Source organism: Lepeophtheirus salmonis, chromosome 3, assembly GCF_016086655.4.
Source record: "Lepeophtheirus salmonis chromosome 3, UVic_Lsal_1.4, whole genome shotgun sequence".
NCBI classification, from domain to species: Eukaryota; Metazoa; Arthropoda; class Copepoda; order Siphonostomatoida; family Caligidae; genus Lepeophtheirus; species Lepeophtheirus salmonis.
The window spans coordinates 46,781,641-46,807,373 of NC_052133.2; the positions used below are offsets into that span (position 1 = coordinate 46,781,641).

Consider the following 25,733-nt stretch of genomic DNA (forward strand, 5'->3'; position numbering starts at 1 on the left):
CAGAGTTTTCAATAGAATAAATAGTCATTTTATTTTATTTTAAATTTTACATTACCATTTGGACTTTAATCAATACGTGTTTCTCTTTTAACTATCAGTATTAATATATGAATGGATAAAACTAAGCCAATTTCAAGTTTGATACTTTGTGACATCATGATAATATTATTATCTCGCGTGTAAGAAAATAAATGATAAGGAAATAATAACGATGCATAAAAACACCCCAAACATAGGCTTATTTTTGCAGGATTTTCTATAATAACTAAATAAATAAAATTTGACCCTTGGCAAAAAAAATCGAAATGAAATTTTAAAGGTAAAATTTTATAACTAATGACTTAATCATATCAAATTGTAAATACATATTTATTAACACATAGGGAGCCAATATCTTTCTCTCCCTGGTTGAGTTGCTTTAGATTAATAACAATAGAGGAAAAAAACACAATTTGCTGATATGTTAAAAAAAAACTAAACATTAACGTGGTCACTCTGACTATTTGAAGAATGTCTTGGAGAAAAGCTGCTTAGCTGTCATAACGTTTCATTAAATTAGTTGCAAGCTGCTTTTATATGAAGGAAATAAAAACAAACTCCACTCCGGTTGGTTCTAGCAATGACATGGGTAGGAAAAATACTGTTATCGATCCTTAATTATACTTACCTTCTATAACTTCTTAACGTTAGTCTCCATCTTCGTGATTATACTTTATAGTTCATACGCATATGTTCTCTCCTCAAGAATGGAAAACATAATTAAAACAGCTTTAGAAGAAAAAACAGATATATTAAGTAAGCAACTACAAAAGACGTTTTCAATTGTAGTTTTTTGTCTTATCTATATTCAAAGTTATAATTCCATAATGCTATTCTCATAAGATCAAAACTTATTTTTATTCTAATAAGTGATTTTAATATTGATTTGTTGAGCTTGAACTATATTTTTTTAAGGTGTGGACATAACTCTACCATTAAATAAAGTAGGTGCAATTAGTTAGGGAAAGCTAAGCCTAACTACCAGTTAATTTTGGGGTTATTTTCTTTATCTTTTTGAAGCAAAGGTTGAGATACTTTAAAACTAAAAGTAAATTTTGTTTATCGTTGATAATATAGACTAAACTAAATGCTAATGCCCCATTGTTACCTTTATATTATCTCACCACCTTTCTTTCTAAAAAGAAATTAAAAAATGTAAATTAGTTGATATTTAAAAATTCGCCAATTCTTCGGAACTATTTAAAGAATAACTATTTAATAATTGTGAATAATTATGCTTAGCCTGAGCTAATTTGAATTAAATCAACAACGTATAGAATACAAATATAGAGATAGAAGCAAAATATTAAACAAATGGGAAGAAAATACACAGGTCGTTATTTTAATTTTATCACGCAACCTTTCTTCCAAAAAGAAAAAAGTCCAAAATCGATTGGTAGTTTCCTAATTTTTCACAACTATAAAATGATTTTTCAATAATTGTTTGGAATTGTTATTAAACAACTGTTATTGTAACTGAACAAAATTTATGTATTTTTATAAAGCTGTTATTACCTACCAGGCGTTCAAAAAGTCTTGGACCACTTATATGACGACAATTAAAGAGGTTTAATAAAGTTCCAATTAGTTTTTCTATTAGTCGTGTTATATTGTAATATGTTAATTATTGATAAGAATATAATTAAAAAGGTTCGACATTGACAAATTGGTCAGCACCGTTGATAGCAACTCTGACATTGTTAAGAGTCTAAAGGATAAAATCAAACCCTGTGGATGACGAAGAACCCCTAAGAGATTGGTCAAGATGTATTACACCAAAAAAATTAAACTCAAAGGCTGCTAAACATGCCTTTGAGTTCAATCCAACCATTAACATGTCAGAATTTGCCAGAATGATGAAGATGAAAAAGTTTATGGCCTCTAAAGCTTTTCAATGTAATGTAGGGATACTGGTGATAAAATGTCTCCCATTAAGTTTGCAACATGCTAACAGCAGCTGACTACTTAAATATTTTGAAGAGCCTAATCTTCCCATAGATCCTTAGGACCTTTCAGAAGTCTGGGAAGAATTCATTGAATTCCAACAAAATGGTGCTCCAACAAATACAGCAAGCATGGTTCAAGCCTGGATGAACAGTAGAGTCCGGTACAACAATATCACCAACCTCAAAGCTTCGGTTAAGTTTTATTGTAAGAGGATTTATATGACTGTACATCATCATTATGATCCGTTGCCCATGGTTATTTGCAGCACAATTAAAGTGGTCGAAGACTTTTTGAATACCCGGTAAAATATAATTATTAAGAATTGAACATCTAGGTACAAAGTAATTTTAATTTGCTTGTGAGTTAAAATTGTAAGTCGATGTTGGACTCGAAGTGCATTTTGGAAGTAAGTCGTCAGTATTTCCCAATTTTCTTCGAGCGTAAACTTAACCATTTCGTAAAAAAGAGACCTTTTACAAAATATTAGACACAATGAGAATGTTACTATAGTTGTCAAACTTAAAAAAAGTGGTAGTTTAAAATGCAACCTGGAATGAAGAATGAGATTTGTGTTTATTTCTTCCTCTCACAACCGCTTGCAGTTGAGCTAATAAAACGTTCTGACACTTGAGCTGTTCATTTTTGGTACTCTTTTATATTTTACATTTTATACATCACTGTTTATAATAGTAAAGGTAACATTGGGATGTACACCGATTATGTAAAATTTGAAAGAAACATAATCTGATGAATGAAGAGGAATGTTTGTTGACTATAATTGCGGTTTTTAAAACCCACAAATATGCAAATAAATGTGTTTTTTCCCTCTTTTTTTTGTATAAACAGGAAAACATTTTTGTGGTACTTGGAATAAACAGCATTATGAGATGTACATTTATAAGTATACCACAAGAGAAATAAACTTTTATTCAACATAGATAATTCAAAAAGAAAAAAAAAGTTAGGACCAATTCAAAAATACATTCAAAATGAATGCTATTTTTGTTAAATGTGTGCCATGCATGAATTATATTTTCGCAAGGATGGGTTTTTAAAGAGCCCATTAAGTAGAACGATAAAGAGAAAATGAGAGAATGAGGACAGCAATGAGGGAATTACTTGAAATGAAGAAGTGAATGATAAAATCACTTTATTTATATATATAAATGTACTTAAGAGACACATTGACTAGGTAGGCACTGGGATTTCTCGTTTTCCGGGAAAATATCTTTGTCTTTTTAAATGTGTGAATTATAAACAATATGAAATTTAAATGTTTATATTTTAAGATGAAATAATCAGTTTAAAGCTAGCCATAGACTTACATATATTATCAATTCTCATCAGTGTCACTAATATTGATCGGTTAATTATTTTTTTTTTGAGCCCTTAGGATCTACTTTTTGAAACTCTGTAACCAGATCAGATCCGCAACAAAAGATTCGAAAATATATTAACCTTCTTTTAGTTAGCATCCTTTTCTAAACAAAAATGCCAATTACTTAATGCGAAAGTTTAAGTTGTATTTTATAAAAAAAAGGAAAAATATAGGAACGACTTTTAAACAAAACAGTTTATGAAATTAATTAAACCTCGATAAGAAATGGTGAAATATAACTGAATGTTTTTGGAGCATACTAAAAAGATTTGTAAATAAAATATAGATTCAAAGGAATTGGAAGCATGTTTATATATCTATCTACCTGGTTCCTCCATTGGGTAGTAAGATCCAGTTCTTTCTTTCTATATTTTCTCTAAAAGTAGAACATAACTCTTTTTCATACTTGTTTTAGTTAATACATTTTTCTAGAGAGTTTGTGACTAATATTTGCCACTAGTGATATTCTTGACATTTTAGGAATTCCCAAAATATATTTTCTTTGAAAAATTTCTTTTTTGATTATGAGTTTTAACAGAATATATTTTTTGGGTGTGACATGTAATTTCATTCCACGTAAACTAATTCCTTATCTTCTCATTCCAAGTAATTCCAAACCCTGTAAAATGTATCATCGGAGATTTCATTCCCCCTTTGAAAATATATATTTGGTGACATCATAGGTTCAAAACTAGTCAGTACTTTTCACGTTGTGGTATACAGGGATGTTTGGGTAGTCGTCATTGGAGATGAGTGATGCCAAGTGAAGACATATATTAATGATTTATTGTGTTGATGAATTTGAAATGACGCTATCATAAATCTTTAATAGTGAGTAGGAATAGGATTACAATCTGTGGATATTGTTGTATGTACATATCTAGGGAAGTAAAAATAACTCCTATCATTGCTCCTTCCTGTCATTGTCTATCAATCCTTTTCACCAATTTCAATATCCCTTTTTTCTTCCTTTCCTCTTTTCACAGATCAAATCTACATAAATATACAGCAAGTTTGATGGGGGCCCTCACTTCCTTAGACGTCACTAAATATACATTTTTCAAGCGGAAAATAAATGTGTTGGCATTAACTTAAAAGGAAATTAATTTACTGGGAATGGGAATGAAAAGAAAAGTAATAAAAATTACATAGCATCATTTTTAGGCGCCTTTTTGGGAAGAGAAAATACTTGTTAGAAATACAGCCCTTGGACCCATCCAATACTAGTCACCTGTTGTCCGCTGATCTGCTCCTTTTTTTACAGGAGATTATACATTTTGAAAGAACTGATTCTTTTTTAGTATTTTGAAAAACGTTAAGCCACTTTTCTTATTTTAAGGGATCATGTACTTGTTTGAACTCCCGATCTGTGACATCAATGTCGAAAATCATTTATATTTTTTTATTGGTGCACATTAGTATATAATTATATTTTAACTCTACATAATTCATAGATTATATTTACCAAAAGAAACTTGTTTATTTATGAATTACCTCTCTATCAATTGATTGCATTTATTTATTGAAATCTAATTGCATTTATTTATTGAAATCTAATTGCACTTGTTTATAGGTAATTTATAAAATAAACAAAGTTTAAAGTTTTGTTGACACAAATATAAAAATTAAGGAATAAGATTTATAGGAATCAACGATAGGAGAAAAACAAAGTTGTAATTTAAGCAGTGTTTCTCAAGTGAATGCTTAGCTCTGTAAGGGAGTCATATCTTGAGTATAAAATGGTGTACCATGATCATTCCAAATGGTTATATATTGTTATTTCAAGACATTTATCAGTGCACAATAGTTTATTTAACGTCCAGCATGACTTGTCTGCAGATATACGGTATCAAGTCAAAACATTATATGATTTAAACTATAGTTATAACCAAACACATTATGAAATACGATAGATCCAATCTCAAAGAAAACCTTAAATCACAAGAAAATGATGCACTTGAGTATTTTTTTTTTTTTTTTTTTGACATAAAGTTGACTTCCTATTAGGGTTCAAAGTTTCAGTTCCTGTCTGGTTTTGATTGGATAGAAGGGACCCTTTTGACTATTATTATCTATCAAATAGTCCATATATGACATTTTAGACATTTAAACATATAGGACCATCTACATGTTACATTGAAATGTGCTATTCCTAGAGAACGATAAATACTCGCATCTAGAAAGGAGGAGATAAAACTTCTAAATATGAGAGAGTTTACTACATTGCATAAATTGCATTAATCATTGTTATTGCAAATAAGTCGACAACAAATAACCTGACTTTTATGGCTACCATATCATTTATGATGGCATCAAAAAGGGGCTTTTCTTTTTATACATAAAAAGTACTCAAATATCTTCCTGTAGTCATTACTCACTCACAAATATTATGAAATGGCTAAATGCAATATTACTAGTGTAATCGAAAGGAAGTCTTTTCCGTGAGCGTCGACTTCTCTAAAATTTTGTCAGTAATTTATTTTAATAAAGACAAACACCAATTTTGATATTAATTCATCCAGCTGTTTTACTTTTCCAACCTATTTTATTTTTTTATTCGATAATCTTAGCAGCATGGACATAACAGACCCATCTCCAGGTTTAAGCGACGGCAAATAGTTGACTTTTATGGCTATCACAGCGTTTTTTATGGCAACAAGGGAAGGGCTTTTCTTGTGAACAAGTGAAGTGAAATGTCTAAATGCATAATTACTAGCGTAATCAAAATAGAGGGATTCCTAGCGAGCATCTATGATTCTAATAGTTAGTTACTACTCTGTTCATTTTAATGAAGGCTTCCTATTGATTCATGTAGTGTTATTTTAGATTCAAACATCAACAACGGGAATGCTGTTTAGCATAGATGCATTTTTTGATGTAATCAGGAAAGCAATTTCGTTATTAACGCCTCAAATTTCTTTTTTGACTTTATTTTTGACTTTTGTTTAAGAATATGACTCTTGAAGAAAAATATAACGTTTTTAGGGGAAAAAATAATCAATAAGATTGGTAATGTTTTTTATAAATATATGTTTGCTTTTTATTAGACTGTCATAGTGAATACTTTTCCTCGAAAAATAAAAATAAAATTATTCTTGAAAGGTGCGTTTTTACCCCTTCCAGCAGAATACCCCGTTCTACAGTTAAAAATGTAAAAAACCAAAACTCTAAATATACTCAAAAGTTTTTTAAGATAAAATGATATCGTATTTTATGAAACGATAAAACCTATCAATGATGTTTTTATTAAATTATATTGTTTTTATATATATATAAAGAAATATAAAAAATTAAAAGTTTTTTATAAAAAGTTTCAAAGAACTTTTGCTATTTTTTCTATTCATAGACGAAAAGAATGGAAAGAATGTTTTATATTCAAAAAAAATGATTTTAAGCAAAAATTAAATTTCTCAATGTTACATACATTTATTCTTAAATATAGGTATATATATACCGTAATTTGTTATTCATTTTATAAATGACAGGAGAAAATATAATGTAACGAAAAATTATTAAATGGGTAATAGTTAGTACGTAAATTAGTTATTCATATAATTGTATTTTTTATTTGATGAACGTTAATTGGTTTAATTCCTACTTTAATCTTGTTAAGGTGTGACTTTTTTTACAATTAAATTGAAAACAGTTTAATAGTTGTGTCTTTATTTAGGATAGGAGGCTACAGTCTAGCTCAGTCTCGGTTTGGTCCTGCTGAGTCCTATAACTTGGTTCCTTGATGACGTCACTCAACTTTATTAATTCTTTTTTTAAATAAGTTATAGTACTGACAGCCTAAACTACCGTCTTAAGTACCGAAAGGACTATTTATAACACTGGACTGACATAACACAAGTTGTCACTCTTTTAATGTTGATGGTACCAGTTCCGGTACCATAAAAGTATTGGTATCGGTACTTTTTGTTTCTATAAATTTGGAAAACTTGGTTTCAAATAATTCACATCCACATTTTATTTAGGTTGGCTGCTGGTTCAGAAATCTTTATGCTTGTTTGTTTTATAAAGGATAATTTTGTTTCGAAACAGGGATTACATTGTCAGGAATCAATGTTTTTATGACGTAATAAAGTTGTAAATACCTACTCCAGTAGGAAATTAAGTATATGTATTAATGTATTGGAGTCATTAATGTAGATTTTTCTTGCACCTGAAGTAGAATTGAGGTTCGACAACGGGATTACTCCTGTATATTTCCTTGCTGGATATAATTTCACTAAATATATATATATATATATTTCTTCTCTCAATTAAGGAGTTCATAACTAATTTTTTCCCCTTAGGGAATTCGTATACCATTATCTACAAAAAATTAATTTATAAATAAAAACAAAACATGATCCAAATACCCTTTATAATAATTTAACTTAATTTATAATTTAAAAAGTTTGATATGAACTGTAATTGCCCATTATCTTTTAATTGCCTGTTTTCCAAACCTTGCACCTGAAATCATAGTTTGTAGTTTAAAAATGGACTTTGATGCAATTCTGTTATTAAAACCATACTACTTATCAATTGTTGTTGAACTCCTACTTAAAATGTGTCTAACTCCTTCTTCCATTGATTTTCATATCTGCCTCATATCCAAACAGTATTTAAAATAATGGGCAAGTTTTTTTCTTGAAAGGTATTGGTTATATATATTTCTTTCTCTCCGCTGAAGTACAGGCCATAGGCAATTCTGAATTTCTTCTATAACTACTTAAAATTTATGAGTAGGTCAAATTGACGTCACATATGATTTTTTATAATTGTAATTTTTTTTCGCTGTTTTAATGTGTAGTCCATAATTATTATACAGGGTCCATATTGATAAATATTTTTTGAGTTTACTATAAACTAGCTTTCGAGTAGGGAATATTAGTTATCAGGTCCAAGTCATGTCGTAATTATTGAGTCCAACCTCAGGTGCATAGTGTTCATAATAAAGATTGTTAACTTTAAAAAAATGACGAGTAAGTACCAGCTCAGGTTATATCACATACTAGCTATAATCCAGTGTATCAAATTTCCGAAATATCCGATTTTTTCGTGGTGAAATATAAATATTAGTAGCCAAACCACTGTCATGGAGTCAACAACACTAGGCTTCAAACATATTACATTTTCAGTTGTAGAACACAGGTGCGCTGATGTGATAACTTTGGTTAACAATTGTCAAGATATTAGACATGCTGAGGTCTCAAAGATGATAAGAATCGACAAGAGATAGTTGATTTAGAACCTAAGAGGAACTAGTATCGCCTTGGAATACAATAATTTAGATCGGGCTATAGTTTTCAGGGCACACTCACAGTTCCGAACTGAATCGATGTAGTTATTGAGTAAAATGGAGGCTACCTGTTGTTAGATATATTAGATTATATATATATTAGATATGCTCGGTCATTGTTTTTGAATAATTCTTAAAAATGACCATTTAATTTTAATTTTAAAGAAGATTGATCAAAAGATCCAAATCTCGGTTTTATATCCTTTAATTATAAAATATTTTTTGGAGGAAATAAAACAGTTACTTTATACTTTGATTATTACTCACAAAAATTCTCAATTTTTCCCAATTATATATTTGAATTTTATTGATAAAAACAAAATGTTTAATACAAAGTAGTCTTTTCTTTTTCACAAGGTAGTCCATCGTGGCTACTATTTGAAAGTATCTATATAGCACAATAAAAGTACTCACATTAAAATAATTCTTGAAATAGGATGACTAAAGAATAGGAACATATTGGTTTTGCATTATCGTTGAGGTAAAAAAAAAAAAAAAAAGAACGTGGGAGAGTATGTGAAGATACCTAAAAATACATATACACATATAAATTTATTCAAGAGCCTATTTTTCTATGTATAACTATTATTGTTTTTTATATATTTTTTTTCCTTTGCCACCAAATTTATGGAAGCTTTTTATTTGTACATTAGGGTGAGTTGATTTGAGGGGGTTACATGATTTTTTTTTAGTTTTGAAATATAAGATATTAAAATAGTTTGTGTAAAATATGAGCTCAAGAGAAATAGATTATTTACACTTATGAAATGTCATTTTTTTATATATTTGATTTTTTTATGAATATGAATGTAGCGCAAGGGGAAGGCCATCCACTTTATTATAGTTAATAGTTATTATGCTACTATCATAACTAATTTGTTTTTTTAAATTAAGTCTACTTATTAGCCATCACTTTCAAAAACAGTGTATTGGGGACGATACTCAATTATAAAATCAAAATTATTCTACTTATTTTTATAAGGAATAACTTTTTAATAGATACTGAGAAGTATTAAGGGATTATTTCGATACAAATAAAACAATATTTAACAGAAAATACCAAATTTGAAATGTAGGCCAATAGTTTTATTTAATGAGAGCAAATCTGGAACCATTGGATTCATTATAATAGATGAAAAATACAAGTTATGTTTATCTAAATAATCAATTTTATCAACAAAATTTGTAATAATGGGAAAAATATTACAAAATTTCCCAAATAGTTTTTAATTACAGTTTTAACTGAATAGGTGCCTCCAAAGTACGTTCATTCGTTCTAAAAATTTACAAATGAATAGTTTGCTATAAAGTTACAAATTTGCCCAGGGAGGGGATTCAATTTTTAAAATTCTGATTTTCGCCCCACTCTAACCTACATAAATAAATATTTTTTTTCTCTTTAAGTACTCAAAAATAAGACTATGAGGTTTTTCTCATTCTATTCTATTTGTTCTTTTTTCGTTCTTTATGTCCTATTAAAAATGGTTTGGTTTTTTCAAAAGTGTATAGTATAAACATTATACAGGGTTGTTATAAATTATCACCTCTCCGAATTATTTTTACTTATTTTTGTAACATTTTTAACGTGTAATTTGTTTAAATTTGTTTTTTTACCTATATGGCTTCCAAAATGCATAAAAATTACTTTTTTTGAATTGTTTAGAAGGTTAAGATAGGATTTGTTAATCTAACAAAAATTATTCTATTTCAAGTGTTTCTAGATTTAATTTATTCTATCTATAGAAATGGAATTCAATATTTTGAATCATAGAATTTAAAAATGTTTGCAAAATAAGTTAATTCTTTTTCGATGCAAAAAGTTTATTTGCAGCAATAAAAGAGCCGCACTTTGATTTAAAACTATTCGATTATCGATTAGTAAAAATTGAAAATTTACCATATTGGATTTTTCCTTTTTTGTCCAAAAATTGTTTAAGTCATCTACATTTGTTTACAACAAGATGGAGAAACGATTTAGACTGTCAAAATTGTTGAAGTTTGGTGTGCGTCCAATTTGTAGTATTTTTGTACTTGATTTTTTCCTGTTTGTAATCTCTAATAATTATATAAGGATTCACTAATGACAACTTTCTAAACTAGCTGTACTAGACATATTGATTAAATTAAAGCTGTGATTCGTACCATAATAGAACTATCAACATTTATGATAAGTATCTGTCAATAAATTAATCTTATTTCATACTATTTTTTGTAACTTTGCTTATTGTTGAGCAGATATTAGCCAATTTTGTTGGGTTTTTAATTTATATTCACTCAAAACACTTGAAAAATAATCTTATTACCCTAAAAATATTGAGTCACAATTAGAGACGTCCTTTCTCGATTAAAAATTTGACCGGCCAGACGTTTTGTTGTTTTAAAAGGCATCCCTTTATTAATGTACTCATTATTTTCATACTCCAAAAGTTTATTTCCGGATTAGGTAGCAATGATTATAATAACTAATATATATACTTTTAACTTACTAATATAAAAAACTACGAGCTACATTCTAACACTGCAATGCTGAACATATAATCACACAAAAGTACAAATAAAAATGAATTATTTTCTTTTTAAAGTTGTACTTATATGTGGAAAAACAAAAAGCAACCATTTTTCATAGCAGAAAACGCCATATTCACTACTTGTATATGGCTTTGCTAAATGCCAACTAAATGTTTTCTAGGTATTCAGTGCCATACTTGCTCTAAAATGTTTGTACCTCCAACTAAAATAAAATATCCCTTTTGAAGATTTTGTCATGCCTAATAAGCTTCTTAGTTGACAATTATTATTGTTGCAAAAAAAGATGAAATTAGATAAGTTGAATTAAGTGTTCCCCTGAAATGGATAAATAAGGAAATTTAATATGGAGAATACCATTTGTACATTAAATTTTAAAGTAAGGGAACAATGAGTTCTTCAATGTTATTGAAAAAGTAAGGAAATTAATGTAATTGCTTTCCCTATGTAGATATAAATATATATATATACATTAGGGTGAAGCTAGTTTGTTTTAAAATTTGACATATAACGCTCTACTTTTTTTTATACTAAAAAATATACTAAAAAAAATTATTTAGGAGGGTTGTTTGAAAAGTCTTTGCAAAGTCCAAGAGCACTACGGGCTCGTATTGAAGTTTTTTTTAGTTAGTAGCATCTCTTGACAGAACACACACCAACTTTCATCTACATTGGTCTATTTTTTCTGTATGGTATGCATTTGAATCGAGGAAGGGGAGTGATTTTCAAAAAATCGACAAAAAAGAATATCGTGTGTTGATTTAACATTACTTTATGAAAGACTGAACTCCTCAGAAGACTAAAAAAATTTGATAAATTTAATGGTGACTCTGCACCTTTGGTTAGAACAGTTTAAAAGTGATTTCAAAATTTTGGAAGTGGTTATATGGGCACACATGACGATGAACGTTCTCGCTAAAAGTTGGCGTGTTTTCTTCCAAGAGATGCTACTAACTAAACATAACCACGATACGCAGCAGTAAAGCCATCTTTAGGGCTTTAAATGATTTAAATTTGCTTTTGAAGGATGCAAATTAGAATAACATATTATCTATACATAATTCACACCCAACAAAGCAAATTATTGTCTTTTTAAAAATCTAATTACATCCGCCAACAATGTTGAATGGAGGTTATGTTTCCACTTCTGCTTGTTTCTAAGCAGGATCACAAAAAAGTTACAGATAAGTTTTGATGAAAATTTGTAGAAGAGTTAATACATGTTAACTGTAAGAGACAATTAAATTTTGAGAGGTCAAGGTAGAAGATCCCCCCCAAAAAAAAAAAAAAAAAAACGAACAACAACAACAAAACCGTTAACTTTTTTAAAAGAAGGATGATGGACAAAAAATTAAAAATTGATTCTGTAAAAATTTGTAGGAAGGTTCTATTTGTTAATAGTAGAAGGTCATTAAATATGGAGAAGTCAAGTTAAAAAAAATTAATGTTCAGAACGCAAAATCGACTATATCTTTTGAACAAATTATTATAAATGGCTCAAAAAAAATGGTAACATAAAACGTTAATAACGCATAATTAACCATAACTTTTGAATAAATTGAATTACATGATTTACATAATATTAATGAAATAACATTAATAAAGGTTTATTTTTATCGTAAAATACTTTAGATGGTGGTTTGGGCTATTCCGAGAGCACATTCTAGTTCATTTTGAGTAACCGATGGTAACTTTTCAAAATAACTGTAATAATATTTATTAATTAATGTATACTCATCTTAAATATATATTTTAAAAAATATATTCAGCACATGAACTAATTTCCAAAAGTGTTTCTTTAATAGTTCATTGCTAGTTAAATTTCCAAAATTGAATCGTCTTTGTGCTTAAAATAATAATTAATATGTTTCAACGAAATTTTAGAAATGCAATCAATTAGTTTCCATACACAGTACCAAAAAATGATTTTTTAGACACTACTTAGGAGATCAACCTCACCCTAATATACATAGGTATATATACTTATGGATATATGATAATTTCTCAACAAAAACCGTTATACATTGAGGGTGTTTAATATATGTATATCTAGTTTCCATGTGGTTATGAAACAAAAACAAAATATTTATCATGTTATATAAAATGATAAAAAAACCTTCACCCAATTTCTACAAGTTTTTTTAATACTTTTTTTATTTCACTACTTCCATATCTAGTTATGAGTAAGTGTATAAATACTTTCTTTATTTATGAAGGTACATATCCGGGTTGTTGGTTTTTTATTTTTCTTTAGAACAAAACAAATACCTACATAGTCACTTCTTTCTGAATCTCAAACCATAAACAAACATCTGGAATCAAACAGAGGGTACAGAGTGAAAAAAGTTTTTGTATATATAAACCTAGATAACATACAAAGATATTTAAATAAAATTTGAAAGCAATAAAATATAAAAAGAGTTTTTTTCAATGGTTTTTCAATTGTTATTTTGAAATAAAAATTCTTTTTTGAAAGAATTATGAATATGTGTTTATTTCAATTATGTTTCATAATCCAACATAAAAAAAGACTTAAAACGTATTTTACACGTTCAAATGTGTTATTTATTGAATTTTAATAACTCCAAATGGCATATACTCAAAATATGGTTTTTTATTAGCATGTACATTTATACAAGGGTGGTATGAATAGTTTCCGACAGAACAAAGATACAATGCATTTGTTCTGAATTTCAACTTTTTTCAAACAAAAATTTGTAACTCCACACACTATCCCCAACAATGCACCCATTTTTTCTAACCTGTTCAAATAGTACTCTGCGTTTTTTTCAGAAAAAAAATTTGTTCCAGAGACACTTTTTGTTTTTTGTTCAATTGCTCTGAGTTGCATTGACTTAGACGTGTTTAATTTGAACACAACAACTTATATATGCCTGGTATTGTTTGAATCTATTTAAACGTAACACTTGAAAAAAAAATTAATGACAGCTCCATACTCAATTTTGTCCATTTTCACAAAAACACTCACATCAACGAACTCTAAAATTGTTAATAACAACATAATTTCCAAAATGGTTGACACTTTGTTGAGTAACTATCAACAGATCCTAGATAGATATAGAACTTTTATGTGCAGTGGTGCCGTCTTCACGTTGAGGTTAGAGTTGTTTTTTTTTTTGCCAACCTTCAATTCTAAATTTCACATTTAAAAAAGACAAACATGCTGCCTCACTTATGGTTTTGGACGTCTTGAGGTTCGATAGGAAGAAGTGTCCACCAATCTTAATTCAGAAACACGAGTAAGTTACCTCTGAATTCAATATTGCGCTGATTCAGGAACAAGTAGTTCTTTACATGATGAAGGAATGCAAAGGGGAGTTTGAATAGTGTTCCAAGAAGATGGTGTTCTCTGTCACACGAGCCAAAAAGACAAAAAAAAAAAAATCCGGAGGTTAACCTTGATGCTTTTTGATCGAAGAACTTGTGACCTCCCACCTTCCCTTATCTCAATCCTTTGGATATTCCGTCTATGTAAAGATCGAGGGAGCAGCCTGCAACAAGCCTAACTGTGAAATCTTTGGATTCCGCCATCAAGAATACAGGAGCTGACTTCTCAGGAAACACATCCTTTTTGTTTTTTCAGCCTTCAGGAAAAGGGTGGATGTCATCAATGATGATGAGGATCCCCATAAATTTTGATTTCGGTTATAATTCAATTTAATTTTTTTTCTCATTGTCTTCTAACATTTAAAAAAGTTTGAAAAACATTAGGGGGTATTACGATGCCATTTTAGCGTTATACCTCAGGGTTTTACATTTTGTAATGATCTAAAATGAATTTATATTACCTTTATTATAGGGTAAATATATTATTATACATTTATTTAGCCTTTGGTTATACGAGAGTCGTTTGAAACGTCCGTGCAAAGTCGTTCTTTTTCTTTTTGTTTGGCGTTCGTTTGAATTGAGGAAGCGGAGGGTTTTTCCAAAAATGGAACAAAAGAATGTCGTGTGCTTATAAAAAATTACTTTATGAAAGACAAACCGGCACAGGAGACTGAAAAGAAGCTCGATAAACATTATGGGGACTCTGCACCTTCGATTAAAACGATTTTCCAGAGTTGCCATATGGGGACAAGTGACGCTGAAGGTTCTGGACACTCTGTTGAGGTTACAATTACAAAAATCGTTTATAAAATCTATGATATAGTGTTGGATGAATGAAGAATCAAGTTGGATGACATTGTTATTCCCATTAATTTTGCAACCATAACTGCTAAGGTGCGAGCTAGTGCATTGTCGTGTTGAAAAATGACTTTTTTGTAGGCCAATCCTTTTTTTTCTTGCACCTCGGGTTTCAAATTATCAATGACAATAAATCATAAGCCTTTGGAATAGTTTTACCCTTTTCAAGATAGTCGATGCGGATTAGTCCTTGCAAATCCAAAAGACATCCGCCAAATTTTTTCAGCTGATTCTTCAATTCAAACGCCTAACAGATAGAAAAATACCGATCTAGCTTACGATTGGTGTGTGTTCTTCCAAAAGATTCTATTAACTGAATATAACATCGATACACGCCAGTATGGACGTCTCTCAGAATTTGTACGGATTTTCTAAACAAATCCTCGTAGAGCATCATTTTTTGGCAATACATATCATTTGCATAAATAGTTAAAAACTTCATAGCAAGTGAATATTTAGAACTATACCTGAACATAAAGTTGTTTTGATTAATTATATAATTTTTGTAAAGATACAACCCTTCTTAAATACAATTTTGTTTGGAATGACTCTATTTTCAAGTATTTTTGATCTAAACAAATATTCATAAAACACTTCAAATAAGGAAGTAAAAAAAGTTAGAAAGTTTTCATTAACTAAAGTATATGGAAAAAGATAAAAAGAGTTGAATTGGAATAAAAAACAAATTCACTGCTACTTATTAATAAGATTAAAATTTTGCTAAAAGAAAAGACGAAATGAATAAACTTAAACGATTTTTTAAATAAAAAAAGACGAAATAGTCTCTTAAAAATTTGCCTTTTTTATAGAAAAATAACGCATTAGGCAAATACGAGGCTATATATTAATTTAACTATGTTTTACTTTTTATAACCCTTTATATAAATATATTTAATGGATTTTAAAATTGAATTATAAAATATAATAAATAAATATAAAGTTAAAATTACTCGATATTTTTCCTCCTACAACAAAGACGCATTTCTTTTTAAAACAAAGTTGTAAATAAGGTTTTATGTATATAATAATATGAGTATCTGCAGAATTTAAATCAAATAACAAATACTGGGTCGATTATATTTTTATAGTGTAAAAAAAAAATGTTTAATGACATATATTGTTTTAAGGTATACATTTATTACATTTGATCAATTTCTGCATGCACTTGATACGAGGTCAAAAATACTAATTAGCATTATACATATCTGCGATGAATATGGCACTCAAACGCCACTACCACTGATCCTAAGAACATCCATAGTCGTTATAAATGTTGTTTGATTTTCAAATCATACAATTAAAAACCCTCATATACCGAGTTGTCCATTAAAATCTGAGCACTTTGAATTTTAAAATTTAACAAGATATTGTTTATTAATTAGCTTTAGAATTTCGACAAAATTAATCAAATAAATAGATGTGTATCTAAGTTCAACCTTTATAAGTTATTGAATTAGTAAGTGGTCGGATTTCAATGAGCAGCACATTTTGAGTAAAGCATTACATAATAAAACAAAGATAATATATTCTTAATTCAATGATTTTGCAATCAAATGAATGTAAAATTACAAATTTTAAGTTTCTAAAAAGGACGTCATCTACATTAAACATTAATAAGGAGGAAAAAGATTTGTTGATTCCTTTTTGAAAAAGTACAATTTCATCCATTAAATATTCTGTATCGGGTTTTTTTTTAGTGTTGGTGAAACAATATAAAAAATACATATTTTGACAATTATTACAGATTTTTGATTAAACATATTTGATTCCGAGTAACATATATGAATGAATTATAGCAAAATTTTATTCTTATTCAATAATATACAATTAATCAATTATGTATTGGAATTAAATAAAGGTAATAAAAGTTACGTGATACTCGACTTTTAATCTGCATATTCAATTTAATTAAAGTAATTACATATGTATAAATAGCCGAAGAGTAATTGAAAAATCTATTTTCAATATTATTTGTTGTTAATTATTCGTGTAAAAATAAGGGATGGGAACTTACACTAAAAAATTGATACTTGACATGGGCTGAAATTTGTAAATATAGATCAATTTTTACAAAGAGAAATGATTTTACTGAAATTTGATAGTAGATATAATTGAAAATAATTCATAGGAATTAGGACATTTTTTGATCTGTAACTACATCCAACTATTAGATATGAAGTCTTAAAGTAAACTAATTAGCATTTATATTCAACATATATGGTATTTGAATCCATAACTTTATTTATGAAACATTTTTTTACACTTTGTATATTTTTTTATATAATGGTTTGTTCAATGAAATTATATTTTTACAAAATATCTATGTGAAGTTATAATTTTTATCAATCACAGAATTATTTAAGAATTACTAAAAAGTTTATATATATATTAAATTTGAACATGGAAAAATAATATTTTATAATAATGTGGAAGATCCACGAACAACATTTTTTTGACATTAATTAATTGTTCATAATTTATAAATGTTTATCTTTCGTATAAAAAAATAAAAAACAAGTAAAAATTTGTTTTTCTGTCTAGAAATTTTAGAAAAGTTTATATTATTAGGTCTAAACCGTTAATGTAGTAAATTATAGTTACAAAAAAATCAAACTTTATCTAGTCCCATGTCTTTTTTTTTAGAAGAGATAATTTTATATGTTTGGGTACGACCTTAGAGAAGGAAATGATAGATATAGTACTACTGAAAAAATAACTTAGTATCAAAAATTGGATTTTGGACCATTTATCTTCTGAAAAAGTTACTTAAAACTGAAAGAACGTCTATAAATATTATATTTTAAAGGTTGGCAGTCCCACGTGAAATGTTCTGTAGTTTCCATTAGATATACTGTATAAAAAGAAATTCTCTACATTTGTTTATATAAAATTTATCCAACTTATAGGGTATCGGATAAATTTTGATGAGTAAACCTTTTTTTATTGAAATTATAAGTTTACTATTAACAGCTCCGATAACTATATGTTTATATATTTTGATCATTATTATTATGTCATATTTTTTACAATATCATTGATCATTTCATATCTAGACTGACACACAACAGGTAAAAATATTTTTTAGGAACATATTTTTTACATATTGTATGTTGTTCTTTCAAGTAAGAAATGTGACCCCTTGTTAGATGTTTTTTTTTTCTGGTACCCATTAAAACACTACCTTCGATTCTTCATGTTCTATTAATAAATATAAACAATATCACAATACAAAGAGTTGACAAGGGAAAAAAACAATAATAAAAAAAGTCACGTTTACACATTTATATTACAAATGCTATGTGTTTCTCCTTCCACGCATTGATTTTGAACCAATGCCAATTTTTTTATAATTCATATATATGTATGCGTTTTCTACTTCGTCGTCGTTTGTTGGGTAACCTTCCTCCTCCCCCCCTTTCCCCCCATTTCCGACTGCTATTGTTATTATTTTCCATTTATATAAATGTATATATGTGTTCGTTTCCTTTACCTTCATCAACACAGAGAAAACGAAGAAAGAATAGGGAAAATCGATTTTCTTGTGTAGGATATATGTGAAAAAAATAAATATATGCATATTAGTGTTGGGGTTTGATCTTGTAATCCTACACCGGCCCGAGAGAGCCTATGATTTTTAGCAGATTGAATTTGGTCTATGTACTTAAGAAGTTAAATCAAAACCCGTTGACCCCCAACCATAAAATGTATTCATTTATGTTATAAATAGTTGAACAGTTATAGTAATTACATCACTAAAACATTGTATCTTTTAAAAAAAAACTTTTTCATCAATTTTGCACTTGTCAACATAAATACAAATAATACATATAATTACTCTAATTTATTGATTGAATTTAGTCCATTAAAAACAACAAACACTTTTTGCATTAAAAATTAAATATCTTCATCGTCCGTGTGATGGATTTCAATAGATAAGTGATACAAAATTTTATATCATTTTTTGCAAGAAAAATTCTTTATGTCGTTATTTTATATCCAAAAATATATATAATTTTTTAAAATTCAAATATCGGTATTAATCGGCAACTAATAATCCTTTAAAAAAGGCGATTAAATTGAAAGTACGATAAATTTCTCAATTTTTATTTTATAAAGAAAGCAGATTCAAGCCGAAATGTACTTATAAAAACTCCAATTTACTTCAGAAACTGGAGACTCTATTGTAAATACTAATATCTAAAATATTGAGTGACTGATTTTTCTTTTTGAATATGCAAATACTTAAGTATGTGTATTGTTTAAACAAATTTTTTTTTGCGTAAAAATCCTTCAAATTTTTCAAAATATTATATGAAAAAAGCTGAATTATTTTGATGCTAATATACAATTTTTACTTCATGCATATATATTTTTAAAGTAAAACAGACTGTTCTCATACAATGGTTTTAACACGATTCACATTTTATTTCATAACTTTAATGCGAATCATTTAATGTGCACTAAAATTTATTAATATGTATTACTTTTTTCATATCAGGCTACAATATGGCTCTCAAAAAGACAACTTCACAATCAGAAACTTTATGGAGCTACAATGCAGAACTAGCAGTGGATGGAGATGGAAACACCTGTTCATTTACTCCACAATCAGATGTTCAAAGATGGTGGCAGGTAAGAAGTTAAGATATTGATATGTAATCACGATTGCACGCAACAGTGCTATAACGGATGGTTATTATGGAGTTGTGCCTGATTGAACTGTATATTACGTATCATTAGTAGGGCCCATAAATAATAATATTGAAAAATAATGGGAGTCAGTTGGGTTGTTAGCCTTATTTTGGAGGGGATGAAGCCCCTTTTCCTATTTTATTTTGCAAATCATATACAAGGTCGACCTTATCTAGTGATAATTTAACCAAAAGATTTTGTGGGGACATTTATTTTACAAAATCATATAAGGTAGTCCACGGTACAACTATTATTCAATATGTGAAACCTTAGCTTTAATAAATGCCTCAAACGTCTGGTGCGGAGGGTGGCCACATGCTGAGGTACATAAATTCTGGAAAAGTGGGGTCTCAGGAATCTTAGCTCAGCCATGATACGGAGCTCCGTAATGAGAGAAAACAAAATTGTTCCCAGCTTTATTTCTTGTTCTGAAAACATGGCTAACTGAAGCTGAGACACTGTATACATATTCAATTGCGATGTAGCGGATCTTCTGAAATTCAGAGTGGCATCAACATTGAACGTTTTTACATCAAAAAAGGGTAAAAATTTGCCCAAATTTTTGTTGTCCTAGAGAAAATTTCGAATCTTCTTTGATCTTTCCAAACGTCTCAACTTTTTCTGCTTAGAGATAAGAAGTCTCGTTGTTGTTCTCTGTGATTTCGGACCAATATCATTGAGAGTAATAAAATTTTTACTTGAATGTATAATAAAGCAATTATAATTCAATATGAAAATTTAAAAAACAATAATAATCAAGCCCCAAATTGTACAAAATCGATAATAATTTTTTTTGTGCTACCCCCCCACCATCCTTCTTCAAATAATGAAAGCAGGAAACGCTGTTGATGTAACCCCAGACACTCATATGATTAAAGCCTAACTGTTAATATGTTTACCAGACCCTCTAATAGTTATACTTTGTTCCCAATGAAAGCCGAGACCTACCATCACTGATAATGACGAAATCCGATATAAGAGCAGTGGAGAGGGGGATTTGAACACAAATTGATCGTATAAAATCGCATAAATTGTACTTATATGTTATTTAAGAGCAACTTTAGACTTGCCTCAGACATGAAAGGAAAATACCTGATACTCAACTAAAAAACTTGAGAGTTTAGTTAAAGTCGTATTACTCGTGAAAGCATTCAATTATGTTGAGCTACTTACTTTTATTCTCTTAGGTGCACTTGGAGGGATCTCCACATGTTGGCTCAGTGGCCATTACAATGAGTCCTGGGTCTTATCAACATTTCACAATATTTGTTGTGGAGCTTCTGGAAGGAAATAAGGCCATGTATAAACCCTGTTCAAAGTTTGAAGGGCGTTTTCAGGTGAGTATTTGGTTTTTATCATATACACTTGTCCTAACACTTATTCGTACCCTTGTGAATTTTTATTTTTTTGATGGTAATCATGCCTTTTTTGAAAGTTTGTTTATTAGTTATATGCGACTAACAAATGAAAGAATGACAACTCTAATCAATTCACTAAACTTTTAAATTCCTTTGGTATTTTCTGTGAAGATTAACCAAAAAGTTATATTTAAAATTAACAAGAGTATTTGTAATTTTTAGTGACAAATGTATGTATTGACAGTAATTTTTTCGTCTAATTCAATTACTAAGAAAGCAAACATTAATTTAAACCTTTTTTGTTGTTTTGATTAATTTTTTGAATAACAAATGATATTATTTTTATGGCCCTTTTTTACTGGTTCGTTTATATAAGCCTTTATGTTGCAAACACATAAATAATTTTTTTTACTTAACAATGTTTATTTGTGACCTCCAGAAGGATTTTTTGAAAAGATTTAAAACAACTTTCAATGTGATCCTTTTGCATTAATTCAATGTGTGTGTTTTTTTAAAATGATAAATTGGATTTTGTCCAATTTTGGAATGCTAATTTAGAAAGTATTTAATAAAAATATTAATAATTAATTTGAAAAAAAAAATTAATATCTAATTTTTTTACAGCAAATTTTTGAAAGTTGTATTTTTCTTTAATTTAGCCATTATTTATGTCAGTTAAAAAATTAAATTTCAAATCAATTACTTCATTGGGTTGATTTTTTTATGTAATATATTTTTCAGGAAATTTAATAAGGAAAAATCCAAAAATAATAGACTTATCAAAAAATTGACTGTTTTACAACTGTTACTCACTTTGACTTATGTATATATGTCTCTTTCAAGTGGAATTAGGTATGACTCTGAATTATATAGAGAAATGGTTTTAAAAAAAAGGTTCTATCAGCCAAATATATTGTTAGTTATAGATTATTAGGGTCATTTTTGTATTCTATGGCTTAAATAACGATAGTAAATATGGATTTCAGATCAGGGGCAAAGATGCTGTAAAATAGTGGCATAACCAAAACTTTTAAAAAAATAGAATTTTTATAATTATTTGTTAATTTTTTACTCATTTTAAATCATGCACAAACAATTTTTTAAAGTTTAGAAGGACTTTTAACTATTGCAGTTTATATAAGAGGTTTTTTCTTTTTTTTTACTTATTTTATTCCTTGATCAGTTGACTAAAAAAGTTAGGAATGTACATTAGACTCTTCCATTTTTGGGATAATATATATTAACTGCAATTCATTGAGCAAACCTTACACCTCTTACAAAATAGAAACACGGTGGCAATATCTTAACTCATAACACATTGTTTTACTAAAAAAAATACGAATATACCGTTTTTAACACACAAATTCATGTTTAAAACGGTCCAAGAGCCCTTAAATTGCCAATTTTGATCTATAATACCATCTTTTTCTAAATAAATTGACTTGTACTACACCAAAAATAGTAGGAGAGACCTCAAAATTTGTCAAAGTAAGTTCTTGATTGTTTCCATCAGAAAAGGTATTTGTGCAGGCAGAGAAAAAATTTTACCAAAAAAAAAAAAAACAGAACACCTTTAGATGTCTTATTGTGGGTTTCAACATAAAAGCAAATATAAGCCAACCATTAAAAACTGGGCCCACAAAAATAGTTCATACTTGATATGGAAGTACATATGTATAGTTGAAAGCTCGTAAATCGTATTTCCTTCTATAAGACTCAACTATCTTTGGTTTTAATTAGAATTTAAGTAGTGATTTCTCGATCCTTACCTCCATAAAAAAAGTTATACAATAAAAGGAACTGCCAAAAAAATATTTTCATTTTTTTAACTCTTATGTGGGTTATAAGGATTATTTTTATGTACATTTAGGACCAAAAGATTCTTTTCAAGTGTAATGAAGAAGAGGGCCATTCAGGACAATTTGTCTACATTCGAGATGATCGAGAAGACAAGGAATATTTTGGTTTATGTGAAGTTGAAGTATTTGAGCATAAAGGTATGTGTGGTTTAAATTGTCATTTCTTCAATCCTTCAAATGATGGTTAATAAAAAGTTACAAACATTTACTATTTATATGATATACGTCATCACAAAAACAAATTTGAACAAAAATCTACTACTGACTAAACGTTTCAATATACAAGTTGTTTTTTTTTCCTTAAATTTATTTTTATTATCTATTTAATTTCCCGATATTACATTGATATATTTGGGGTCTTTATATTCAAATATGTTGCTTTGTTCAAAAAACTCTTTGGAAAAATATCCATTGAAGGGTTTTCGATTAAGAATGCTTCATTTTTTTTTTTTTTTTAAAAATAAAACAAAGACAATTTCTTCAGTACAAACTTGAAACATATACATGTGTTTATAAAAACCGATTTTTCTAGCGGGACCACCACGAGTACGTTTACAGAATCCCAATAGCTAAACCTTTTTTTCATTGATAGCAACGTTGCAATTATCATCATCAGCGAAAAAATATGCCCCAAAGATCCCTTCACACAAAATAATAATTTTTTTGGGATAAAATAATGTCTATTGTGGATAGCTATACGATCATTCACGCATATTTAGCTTATACGCAAAGTCATCAAGCCATAAATAAGCTTCATACCTAAGAAGATTGTGCAATGAAAATCAGTTATTTTTTATTAGGGTTATTTTGATAATAAATTTGGATAATTTTCAATCATTGAAAAAGTGAATATTGCTTCATGATGAAATGTATACTTATACAGTTTCTAAATGTGAAAAAAAAAAATAATTTGATGCCATTTTTTCTGTAACAGAAATAAAATTTGAAGTGGTTCTAATGAAAAATCGTGTACAAGTATTGTTGAATTGGTCGAAAAAAACTGAAAAGATTGCAGTCTTTTCAGTATAACAATGATTAATTTTATTAGTCCTAAGACCAGTTCTTATCAGTTTTTATATAAACAATAACAGCTACAATGATTCAATTAAAATTCCAGCTGTTGAAAATTTATCATAACAACTTTCAGGTAAATGCAATACCTGAAAGTTTAAATTAGGAGGTATTTTTCTTGAGCTTATTTCCAGCTATCATTAATTCATTTCTTCCTTTTTATTTTCTTCATTCCTAAATAGGAGCTGTGTTAGTCAATAAATAGGACTGCAATCCAGTCCCACTAGTGCTCCTAAAATAAGCTAAAATAGATTTCTCGTGACGTCAGTGTGGATGTTTTTCCTTATTTTAATTATTATTAATATAATAAATTATATAACTGAGTATAAGTATAGCATTATAAAATCATAATGGAAATAAAATAAATTTTTTGCAAGTTATGTGCAATTATCATAATACAATTTTCAAGGGCCGAAAGGATCGGTCGTTAGACTGGACTGTACTGAAAAATATATGTACTGCCACACCATTACTATCAACGATATAATCTATCGTTTTATTTTTTTCCATATATATTACCAGATAACATCAAGTAGATTTTTTAGTATGTACACCACGTGATAAAAATTTTTTATACGAAAAAAATGCCAAATAATTTATTAGCTGAAGAATAGAATGGTAATTTAAAACCATTTTTGGGAAAAATCATTGATGTTTTTGTGTTGACAAGCTATACAATATTTTACCAAGTTTCATCTATGTTAAAAAGATTTATCTATTTTTTCTACATAATTTCCAAATATGTATTTATATATATTATTAAATCACAAATTAACCAAAATAATATATTTTTAGGTCATCCAGGATGTGGAGAGCCAGAGCAGCCTATTTACGGATTAGTAAAGACTACAAAAGGAAACGCCTATTATTCATGTATTCCTGGTTATATATTAAAGGGAAATGCAAGTCGAACATGCAGTTGGGGAGGATGGGATGGTCAAGTTCCAGAATGCGTTGGTAAGAAATTTTCTTTTAATGGTACTTCTGTTCTATTTGTACTAAAGTTTGAGAAAAAGAGATCCTTGCTGAGGATCGATCAATTAAGATTTTTTCAGCTGGAAATCTGCAATATTATTGTTGGGGTATACTAGGTATGCACCTATGAAATGATACTTTCGGCCATTCTCCCTAGGTGCAGCCAGTTTCAAATTATAAACCATTCATGTGTCAAAAATTTAAATGTTTGTATAGTTTCATTCAACAACGCACTTTTTTCGCTCGGAAATATTTGTCTAATTATCTGCCGCCTACAAACTACGATGTGCGGACATAATTGATTTTCTGTTACCAATAGAAGAAAAATGCTTCTCAAGCCTATTAAATACTTGTGGAATCTTACGGTGGACATGCTCAAAGCAGAACACAGT

At 28.5% G+C, this 25,733-nt stretch overlaps 1 protein-coding gene across 1 annotated transcript in view; it reads left to right on the forward strand.

The window, feature by feature from the left end:
* The window catches only part of LOC121115384 (uncharacterized), a 286,411-nt gene that overhangs the window by 209,534 nt on the left and 51,144 nt on the right, over window positions 1-25,733 (forward strand). Inside the window, exons 4-7 of the mRNA XM_071887445.1 lie at window positions 19,885-20,018; window positions 21,266-21,415; window positions 23,307-23,433; window positions 25,162-25,323. Coding sequence (XP_071743546.1) covers window positions 19,885-20,018; window positions 21,266-21,415; window positions 23,307-23,433; window positions 25,162-25,323 — 573 coding nt within the window. The remainder of the gene's footprint in view (window positions 1-19,884; window positions 20,019-21,265; window positions 21,416-23,306; window positions 23,434-25,161; window positions 25,324-25,733) is intronic.